The sequence below is a fragment of the Nestor notabilis genome, unplaced genomic scaffold, assembly GCF_000696875.1.
Source record: "Nestor notabilis isolate BGI_N333 unplaced genomic scaffold, ASM69687v1 scaffold4281, whole genome shotgun sequence".
In the NCBI taxonomy this organism is placed as follows: Eukaryota; Metazoa; Chordata; class Aves; order Psittaciformes; family Psittacidae; genus Nestor; species Nestor notabilis.
Window position 1 is genome coordinate 1 of NW_009915354.1, and position 11,400 is coordinate 11,400.

The 11,400-nt window shown below is 44.1% G+C and overlaps 1 protein-coding gene across 1 annotated transcript in view; it reads left to right on the forward strand.

Annotated features, from left to right (window-relative positions):
* The first annotated feature begins 9,752 nt into the window (after window positions 1-9,752).
* The window catches only part of LOC104413181 (interleukin-2 receptor subunit alpha-like), a 21,006-nt gene continuing 19,358 nt past the window's right edge, over window positions 9,753-11,400 (forward strand). Inside the window, exon 1 of the mRNA XM_010024105.1 lies at window positions 9,753-9,819. Coding sequence (XP_010022407.1) covers window positions 9,753-9,819 — 67 coding nt within the window. The remainder of the gene's footprint in view (window positions 9,820-11,400) is intronic.

Consider the following 11,400-nt stretch of genomic DNA (forward strand, 5'->3'; position numbering starts at 1 on the left):
AGTTGATCTCTGGGAATCTGAAATGAAGACATTTAGGAGCTTGGAAGCATGAAACTTAGGACAGAGCCTGTAATTATAAGATTGTTTAATACTTTCTTCATAGGACCCTGTTCTCTTATAGGGCTGTCTGCAGTTATCAACATGCAGTGATCACAATCAATAGGACTTCAGAAGGGCTGAACTGTGATGATCAGAGGTATCAATAGAGAAGAAAGTGTGTCTATGTCCAGAAGAGGTACAAAAGATCCCACATGTTGCTTTTCCATCTGATTTCTTGCCTGCAGTAGGTGTCAACATAGCTCTTGAAGCACGAGACCATCCCACACGTGATGGGATTATGTGGGATGAAAGTGGTCTCCAGCAACGTTTGCACATCTCTTGTGTGGTTGGGTAACGCAATCAGATTCAAAGCCAATCGCAATTGCTGTCTGAGCTTGGAGACGTGGGATTGGGACCCTTTTTCAGCACTGAATGCTCTCTAATTACAATGAGCTTTGTCCTGGCCTCAGGGAGAAAGTTTGAGGCCATTTGCCCCGCTTGAAGGATACCTCTGCAACCTCCAAAGCCAGCCACCAGGCAGCTGGTTGGATGGATGCAGATGATGAAGTAGGGTCTGGTTATAAAGTGTGGACAGTTCAATTTATGAGGATCAGAGGAGAACTTCCTCAGGGTAAGCGTAATTCTGTTGAGCAGCCTGATGAATAGTTGCTGTTTTATTGGAAGAATAGCTACAGGGCATGAAATATGAACTGCTTTATGAAGATAACTCCTGCACTTCATTACCATGTTTTACAGTCAGCTGCATCCTGTCTAGGTCACCTTTCTCCTTCCTTCTCCTCCCAAGCACAGGAGAGGCACTGACCACCAGGGGCCCCAAACAGCACAACTGTTAGATCTGGGGTGGACACTTTGGTCCTTTCAGTGCTACAGATTTGCCAGCTGCAGTTTGTTGCTTTCACCTTTAACTGCATTCACCTTCAACAGTGAAGTTGTCCAGAGCTCAGCCCAAAAACTTGTTGTGCTCTCGTGTTTATAACCTGTGCACAACACGACAGAGAGATGGTGGGGTTGGTGATAGGGTCTGGATCCAGAATATACATGTTAGCTCATCTGAGTGAAGGGGATAAATCTGATGATATGGAGGTGAATGTTGACAAGGTCCCTAAGCACTGGGAAGCAATTACAGACACCAAGGCAACAAAGGGCAATTTTCACTGCTAATTACAGGATATGGAGTATGTTTGTGACACTCTTAAACAAGGTGGGAGGTTTAGTGGATATCCTCAGACCAAATGTGGCATCTGCAGCATCTGGGCATTTGGCTTGTTTGTACCCAGGGCAGAGAAGCAGACACTTCTGTGGTGGAGTTCATCTCGCCCATATGCAGAGATCTAAAATAGCTGTATTTAGATGTAGGCACATCTCAGCTGTGCCTGCCCCTTTCTGTTGACTGTGATGGCAGATGGGCGACTAGCTCCAAAGTCTGCATCTACAGCAACACTTAATATTAAATGAGAAAAGGTGAAAACCAAGAGTGTTGTCTTGTCTGGCAGTCATGCTTCCCCCTAAATAAAGAGATGGGGTGTTCTGAAAACCTCAAGGTCTTTTGGGTTACTCAGAGCTTTGCACCTCAAACATCCACCATCGCGTGGTCATTTGCTAATCCCAAGGTCTCCATCCCAACCCCACCTTTTTCCGTTGCACAAATAAGGCTTGGTCCATGCAAACAATACTAAGGAAACAGCAACAAAATGGGTCATGGAGATCTAACCCAATGGGAAGGATACCCACCAGTATATGCTATTTATTTAATATTTCACCCATAAGTTTCTCTCTTCCAGCTCTGTTGACTGGCATCAGTGCTCCCTTGTTAGCCATTGCCCCATTTTAGATGGTCTTTTGTCTACTACCCTTGGTTGCTGTTTGCTACAGTCCTTGATTTGAGAACAGCTGAATGTGTGTTAGAAAAACACCTTACAGAGAAAATCCTCGAGCAGCCACAGGAAATTATGATCTTCACATCATGTCCCAATTTATGAGGTCTGACTTTCGTAGCATAAGCTCAGCCTGAGTTACTCTGGCAATAATTTGAAGGATTGCTTTCATGCTGCAACAAAAGGCTTGGGGACTCATCGAAAAGATATTGTTGAGCCTCATTAGGAGCACAAAACAAGGCATGGACCCTTATTCTGCATGGAATGGAAGGGTGAGATTTAATAACTTATGCTCAAGGATGAATAACTCTGTTTCTTTAGCCTGGCTGACGGAAAATGCATCCTGACCTTTCTGCGTTCAGCTTTTCATTTTTTCACTCTCTGTTTCCTTCCTGAGGACCACACCGATTTTCTCACTCATACACTAACATTTCTTGGTTAGTGGTTAGATTTAGAAACCTCCAAGTCACTCCAGCTCAAGAACTTTTCTAAGTATTTCCTACCACTACTATTTGCATTTAGAAATTCTCCTTTTTCCATTTCTGTAAGGAATCCTCAAAATCTGCACAGTTGTCCTGGGTTCAGCTACAGCAGTCATTTTTCTCCTTCTTAGTAGCTGGTGCAGTGCTGGGTTTTTGACTTCCAGCCTGGGAACAACGCTGATAACACCGATGGTTTTAGTTGTTGCTCAGTGATGTTTACTCTGACCAAGGACTTTCTCAGTCTCATGCTCTGTCAGGGAGGAGGGGAAGCCGGGAGGAAGCAGAGGCAGGACACCTGACCCAAACTGGCCAAAGGGGTATTCCATACCACAGCACGTCATGCCCAGTATATAAACTGGGGGGAGTCACCCGGAAGGCCCAGATCGCTGCTCGGGTCGGGCTGGGTATCGGTCGGCGGGTGGTGAGCGGTTGTGTCCTCTCCCCTTGTTATTCCTCTTATCATTATTATTGGTAGCAGCAGTGGTTTGTATTATACCTTAGTTACTGGAGAGCTGTTATCTCAACCCGTGGGAGTTACATTCCTCCGATTCTCCTCCCTATCCCTATGGGAGCAGAGGAAGGAAGAAGGGGGGCAGTGAGTGAGCGGCTGCGTGGTTCTGGTTTGCCAGCTGGGCTTAACCACAGCAACAGTTCATATGGGGTTTTTTTTCGCTCCCAGGGAAAAGGCACTAGATTAAGATCATCTAAGAACTGAAATGCAACCGTTTACATGTAGTTCTGTGGCAGAGTATTTAGCCCCAGTTCTTGGAACATCTAGAACAGCTTCCTATGAGGTGGTAAATTCAGAGCTGACTCAACAAACTTCAGACATTTGAGATGAACTGTGCCTTCACTGAAGTAAAGGAACATGCTGAACTCTGCGTTTCTAAACAGAAGCATCTACCCAGCTCCTAAAACTAAAGAAGATGTAGAAAGATGCCTTATGGAATGCAGTAGAAAGATTTCTAATGGTGGTCTTCAACCATGGGAAGTTCACTTGGTAACATAACAGTAAAGGTGGCATGAGAATGGTTTAATACACTTTAAAACTTGCTGGAAGTCAGGCTTTTCTCCTCTGAATTTAGATGTCTGTAATAAAGGGTATTTGTGCCTGAGTTTATCATCTAGACCCTCTTTATTTTCAACAGGGAAAACCAAACACTTACAGGATATGTCCCACCTATTTAAAACACCTTTTTTAAGATACAGCCCTACCCTACTTGAGTCTACTTGTGTTCATTAATGGTAAAAGGAGTCCAGACAGTCAGGTCTGGTGTTTGTCTCCCATGTGAGTCCATAAAGGTGTTATGACTCTCACCTTTGGTGTCTAGTTCTTGGGTAGGGGAGAAAGCTGCTTCCTTGGTTAGACAAAGGCAGGTAAAACTGACGGTCTGGCTCTTTTCTGGGCTAAAGACAACAGAATTGGTACAAAAATCAGTCAGATTCTGAGACTGCCTGGAGATGGCAAATAAGAGCTAAGGATAATGCAGAAGGACTTTCTCTGACTACAGATTACAGGGTTTAAGCACTGGCTGCAGCTTGCTGGGCTGTGAGTCTGGAAAGCAAGGCGGAAGAGCACAATCCTTACCAGACCCCAGAACTTGAGGGGTCATCTAGTCCCTGACTATCAACTTCACCTCTATCACTGCTTAAGACTTCATCTTGTCCCTTTCTCCATCACGTTCCTCAGAAAACCTCAAGTTACTCAGTCTTTCATTTTAGGAAATGTTTTCTAGATCCTCTTGTCATTCTCATTGCTTCTCTCTGATTCTCTTCTGCTGGTCCATGTTTTTCTCAATGTAGTGCCCACAACTGGGCACAGCATCCTATCCATGGCTTTATTGTCACAGCATAAACCAATGGATTGCTTTGCACGTGTTACAACATTTCAGGATTAGATTTACACTTTTTATGTGTGTCATTGACAGTTCGTCTTCCCCATATAAGCTCTGATTCATTTCTGGAAGAACACTTACTTATTGAATCAGTGATGCCACTACTCCATTTCATAGACTGTTTTATTCTGCCGATGAATAAAACTTGAACTTAATCCTTAAATTACATCCTAATTTCCTTTGTCCAGTGTATTGAGGTCACTTGGAATTTCTTTTCTGCACTCCAATATATGCATGATCTCTCTGGCAAATGCAGTAATGATTGTCTGTATTCATCAACCAGATAAGTGCTGAAAATACCAAATAGCCTAGGACCCACACTACAACCTGGGGAACACCTTTCAATACATCCTTCTGCAGTTAATTGGTCCCACTCAATATGCTCTTCCATTTGACACAGTTGTGAATTACAAAGGATATTTTATTTTCCAATCAATTTTTTGCTCACCTTATAATCCACCTAGGTTATATTTCCATAACTTGACAGATAGCCATACAAAGTCCTATTAAAGTCAAGCAGAGTGACAGGGTGTCTCACTACACCTAAGTAAGCTCACTACAGAGCCTGGCTTAAGACTCGTGCCCTTTACAGGATTAAGTATACTTGATTAACTATAACTTGATGGTAATAAAAAGGAGAAGAGAAGGAACAAGTATGACCATACAATAATATGCTTCATTTATGAGTTTCTTTTAAGGTCCTGAAATTTTTCTGCTCAGGCCACAGGAATGATGATTGCAAATATGAATATCTAGAGAAGAAACTTATCTGTGCTATGCAGCTGTATTTGCATGGGGAAGTATTAAAGAACCCAATGTAGGCATCTCTGTGTTCATGAAGTTGTGGCAGTGCTCACTACAGGGAAACTAAATCTATCAAGCTCAGCCAGACACTAAGTCTGAGGAGAATAAGGTTACAAACTAAATGTCCTCCAGATCTGCTCATTATACACCATTTTATTGTACCAATAATGGGTTTGGCATTTGATTCCCACAGGGAAATACCAGGGGATGTCCGGGGTTGCTGCAGACTAACCTGATGATTTTGGAGAATGGCACCAACAGCCAAAAAACCCAACACAAAGTTGGGTGTCGTTGCTAGGAATGGGGCAGAGAAGATCGTTTTGCTGTCATATAAAATCTTGGTGGAACTATATACAGGGGAGATGCTGCCATTGTGGCCTCTGCATCTCAAGAAGGACATAGTGGAATTGGACAAAGTCCATAGAAAGGCAACTGAAATAGTCATGGGGCACAATCATGGGGCAATGGCCTTACAGAACAGACTGCAAAGGTCTAGGACTGTTCAACATAGAGAAGATGAGGATGTACCTAAATTAACTGTATCATGGAGGTGAGGGATTGAAGGCCATTAGCCACCAAATCCCACAATAACAGAACTAGGAGACACTTGGTAGAACATCAATTAAAAACAGATAAAAAGAGCCCCATGTTTGCACAGTGGGTCCTTTAGCTTGCTGCCAGAGGAGGTTGTGGAGGCCAATAGTATTGGCAGGTTGTCATAGTTTAAACCCCAGCCAGCAACAAAAAACCACATAGCTGCTCACTCACTCCTCCTCAGTGAGATGGAGGGGGAGAATTGGAAGGGTAAAAGTGAGAAAACTCATGGGTTGGGATAAAAACAGTTTAATAAACGATAACAAACAAGCAAATAAAACCCAGAATCATATCATAGAATCCCAGACTGGTTTGGGTTGGAAGGGACCTTAAAGCTCATCCAGTTCCAACCCCCTGCCACGGGCAGGGACACCTTCCACTAGAGCAGGTTGCTCCAAGCCCCTGTGTCCAACCTGCCCTTGAACACTGCCAGGGATGGGGCAGCCACAGCTTCTCTGGGCACCCTGTGCCAGCGCCTCAGCACCCTCACAGGGAAGAACTTCTTCCTCCTTGGATCTGTAAGATAAGGAATGCCCAATTGGAAATGTAATACCACTTGGTTTTATCTGATGCAAAGCGACCACATCTCATTGGTACAGACCTCTATGAATTTCTGTTTGCTCCCCAACTTCTGAATGAGTCTGCTTTTTCCCATGAGATAAAACTGCACCAGATGCACTGCACAATCTGCTTACAGCCTCCGCTACTCAGGCGGCCAGACAAACTGAGTTTGTTCACTGAGAGTTCTAAAAGCACTTTCAGGATTTCAGAAAGCTCTTGTTAAACCTAGACCTAAAGGAAGCTGGAGCTGTCTCTGGTTTAATTCCTGCCATCTCCATTTCTGCCATCTCCATTTCTGCCTTTTTCTTGGCATTGTATAAAAGTAATGTTCATCATCTCATCTGTGGTGACCTGGGCCATGTAAACAGGCTCTTTTCCTCCCTCTACTAAAAGAGAGGACTTCTCTGAGCAGCAGAACTCTAGTGATCAATGAAAGCCAACAAGCAATACAGACCATCTTTCCCCCTGCACCTTCCCAGATGCTCAAGATGCTCCTGTTTCCCTCCATCACTTTCCAGTTTCCACTGAGTTTTCACAGCACCTCCCCTCCTTTACTGCCGCACACCTCTGTTGCTAACACCTAATGTTCATCATCTAAATTATAATGTTAATTACGGGGCTTTTTTCTCATAAAGCCTGTGCCTGCATAACTTTTCCCCTTGCTGGGTCTCTCTGTTCTCACCTTCCACTTCTCTGCCTTGCTCTGCTTTGGGTCAGTCGCTTGCAGAAGCAGCACTGGTTTTTCCTGGAATCATTGAGCAAGCTGACCTGTTTCACAGAGCTGACCGAACTAATTGCTCTCACAAGCAGTAACCTATTTTTTACCCCTCCCCTGACCTTTGAAAGGTCTAAATGCCAAGTTTCAGGTCTCTCTCATGCAAGCTGTGCTTGTAGCAATTAGGCACCTGGGGTCACCGTTCCTTCCAGTACAACTGGCTGTACATCGTGTGTTCTTGCTAGGATAAAAACTCACCATTTCTAATATAATCTAAGTGGCTATTTTCCACCTATGCTGAGATTTGCTGCTTGAAAGCAAATGGCTGTGAAAGAGGGAGCATGTCTCAGCTCATCTGCCAAAAAAAGACCTTTTTCGGCAAAAGGGCAAATTCAGCTTGTTGAGAATCAGAATCACAGAATGGTTTGGGTTGGAAAGGACCTTAAGATCATCCAGTTCCAACCCCCTGCCATGGGCAGGGACACCTCACACTAGACCAGGTCACCCAAGGCTCTGTCCAGCCTGGCCTTGAACACTGCCAGGGATGGAGCATTCACCACTTCTCTGGGCACCCTGTGCCAGCGCCTCAGCACCCTCACAGGGAAGAGCTTCTTCCTTAGATCTAACCTCAACTTCCCCTGTTTCAGTTTGAACCCATCACCCCCTGTCCTATTGCTGCAGTCCCTGATGAAGAGTCCTTCTCCGGCATCCTTGTAGGCCCCCATCAGACAAAGTTAATGGAATCATAGAATGGTCTGGGTTGGAAAAGACCTTAAAGATCATAGAATCTGTGTGTGCAGTGCAAGCTGCTGCCCTCTGCTTGGAGTTTGCAATCATGAACTGACCAGCAGGATTTTGAATAGCTGAGAGAGGCAGATTAAGCTGAAGGGCTGCAGAAAACATCCCCCACCTCTGTTTCCATCATGTAAACAGCTATGAAATTACATTGTTAGACCAAGCAAGAAATAGAAGGGATTGTTGGGAATTAAGCTCCTGCACCTCCAGGAAACAGACCCCAGGGGAAGGAGAAATTGTGCTTAAAAATCCGTGATTTCTTTCTGGGCAATCTAACATACACATTTTACCAACCCAGATGGCTGCAGTTCTGCATATGCAGTTGTGCATCTCCAGGTATCTTGGAAAAAGGTGAAGAATTAGGGTCTAAGACTTGCAGACAGGACTTTCAAGAGCAAATCTCTCAAAGTCCTTCAGTGGGCTTTGACATGAGTGTTTCCTGTTATGCTATTAAGTATGGAAGGTGATTTGATGCTAAATCAAAGGCAGTAAGTATCTGTGGAGCATGGAGCAGCCCCAGGGTGAGCAAAGCATTTTACCCGCAGCAGTTTCTCCATAAGCCTTACATGTTCTCTGTGCCCTGTTGCATTTGGGTTTGGGCAGTAATCTTCTGGCCAAAGCCTCATTCAACCCTATGAGAGGACTTGTCACCTGCATCAGTGAAGCTGCACAAAAGCTTTCATGAAAAGGGTGCAGGAGAGAGATAACAGGGGCTTCAGCATCTCTTCTGTCTGCTGCTCTTATGAGCACTGCTTAAAGTCTTGTTTGCACTTTTTCTCATGCTAGGGGAGAAGATGCAGATTGGTGCTACCCCTCCAAAGATATCACATTATTCATCCCTCAAAAAGGCCTGGTTTTGGTCTCCCTTATGTCAGCTGCGTTTCACAGGACCATCACCCTGCAGAATGTAAGGACAGGAGAGTCTCTAAACAGAGATACTAACACAGCATCCTCCGTATCTGTGTCTATGACTGATGTATGCAGCAACAGCAGCATTTAAAAGCATATCACATCTCTTTCTTAGCATGCCTGTTAGGAAGACTTCTTCCCTTGAGGATTTATAACGGAGAAGTAAATGTCCAGCATGTAATAATCATGATACAATACCACAGATAGTTTAAATGTGGCTTTCAATAGTCCATCACAACTAATTCTCTAGGTACTAACAAATAGTAATTCCTGTGGAAATGGCTGAAGGAAAACTACATAAAGCATGAAACTTCCTTGATCATTTCCAGTTTTCCACTGACATTTGCAAGAATAGATTTCACTGAAGCAAGGAACAAGAGAAACCCTTTCCAAACCTGCCAGCCTCGTCTTCATCGGTTGTTTTTGATCAAACCGTCCATCCTTCAGAAGCTCAGCTGGCAGAGAGACTGCAAACATGCATACATCAAAAAACAAGTGTGGCTTTATCATCATTAGCAGAAGATCTCCAAAAAGCCAAACCAATACACCATGGGATCTTTTCTGTGTAGGTAGAGCCCACAGGTGGAGTCTGAGGTCCACTATCATACACCAGGCAACTATAGTCCAGCAGTGGTCCCTCCCAAATGCCTGCCCAGCCACAGATTTGGCATTGAGTGGCTCCACAAACCCAATAAATCTTGCCCCCTTCTACTGACCTCAGCTCTAGTGGAACAGCTCTGGAGTCAGTAGGTCTGATGTGTCAAACCACTTCCTACACACAACAGCACGCACCACCACGCTGAGCATTAAGCTTGATTTCCTGGATTAAAGCTACTAATACCTGAACAGAGAGCAGACTTTATTGTCTCTTGCAGAGCCAGCCCAGTGAAATGACGATTTGCTGACCAAAGAGCTAAGTCCTTGCTGTGCACACAGAGTGATGATGCTCCCCACCCGTCCAACCAGGCAGTAGAAGGCTCCTTGGCTTGGCTGGCACCAGCCCATCACTTCTAAGAAACTTCACCATCCTCAGTGTTGTGGAGAAAAGATGTGAACAAGTCCCATGGAGCTCTTGTGCCTTTTGATGTGGCTCTTGTTTGGATCCGTCAAGGGGAACAGGCCAGGTAAAAGTCTATTTCTGCCTTTTGGGGAGGGAAAATATGATTCGCTTTCTTGTGGTGGCTGCTGGAGGATGTTCACAACAACCTGACTCCTTTCAGGTAAGGAAAGATGTTAAAAGCTTAAGGAATTTATTATTCTAAGGAAATGAGAGAAATGGGGTTTGTGCCCACAAGCCATCAACTGCAGACAATCCAGAGCACTACAGGATGCTTTTTGTCTGGTTAATGCATGTATCCTCCAAACCACCTTTGGAACAGTGGGCAGATCAAAGCAACCTTGTGCACCTTAGGTAGCTCTTTGAATTTGTGGGGTTTTTCCATTCTGCATGTAACTTTAGGAAATACAAAAATAGACACTGAAATGTCAGTACCTCTGTAGGTAAAACCGATGGCAGTGCTATTACTTAGAAGGTGCCATCCGAGTTTGCTACGGGTACTATAGATGCGACGTATTCTTTCAGCCACACCTCCCAACCAGTAGTGCCTATAAACTGTGAACCGAGGCAGCTAATCTATTCAGCATAATTTTACACATTTGTGATACTGCTTATATTTGGCTGATTTATTGTGAAAAGTGTGTGCTATGAGAAATGGCCTGGTGATATATCAGCGTATTTGAATTTAAACTGCTTTGTTCGAAGGGGAAGAAAAAATCTTACATTCTCAGCGCTCTATAAATGTGATTAGTTAATGGACTCATAGAATCATAGAACAGTTTGGCTTGGAAGGTCATCTAGTGCAATCCCTGTACAATGTGCAATCCTTCTGTATCTGATGATGATGTTGCCCACGTTGAGAGGTATGAGCAGATACAGCCTAAGGCAGGTTCTCAGATATGCAGGTACTGTACCTGCTGATGGATCATCTCTAGCCTAGGGGCTGTGCATCTCAAGCTAACATTGTGCTGCTACAAACAAACTCATTAATGCAGGAAGTGCCTCCGCAAATATTTAACCTGGAGGTGAGTTTATTCTCATTATTTTGCCAGTAAACCCTGTACCTTTTCCTCCATGGGGTAATTTTATTGCCAAATGAAGTGCCAGTGCCCACGGCAAGCGTTTCAGTGCTGTGTGCAAGAGCATCACTGCAAGACATTCAGCCAGAGATATGTAAATAGGATCGGTTCTGGGATGAGTCAGGTCCCCTATATCACGCTTTCCATATTACTATGCATGAGATTTCTTGCTGGCAAGTCTCGTTTATCAGAAATCTTTCTGTTTTTTTGGAAAAAATGGAGGGGTGTCAGAGCAGTTGCATTTCGTGCTATTCAATGTGATTTAATTCCCTGATGAGTGAATAAATGCATCGCTTTGCATTCTTCGCTGTATCACTAAGCTCTTCTTTCCTCAGCTTCCTGTGTTTATTTTCAATGTCTCACCCAGTGTTTAAACATAGTATTTATCCATATCTATACATGTTTTAATTTCTCTATGCAAATAATAGGCTAAGGTAGTGTCCTGGTTTCAGTCACTTTCTACTCTTTTTTATCGCAGAGATGCCTGAGTGTTGTGGCTCTAAGACATATTGTGTTTAACTCCTTAGGGGGATCAACAAGGAGACCTGGGAACAGACATAAGCAAAGAAAAGGGA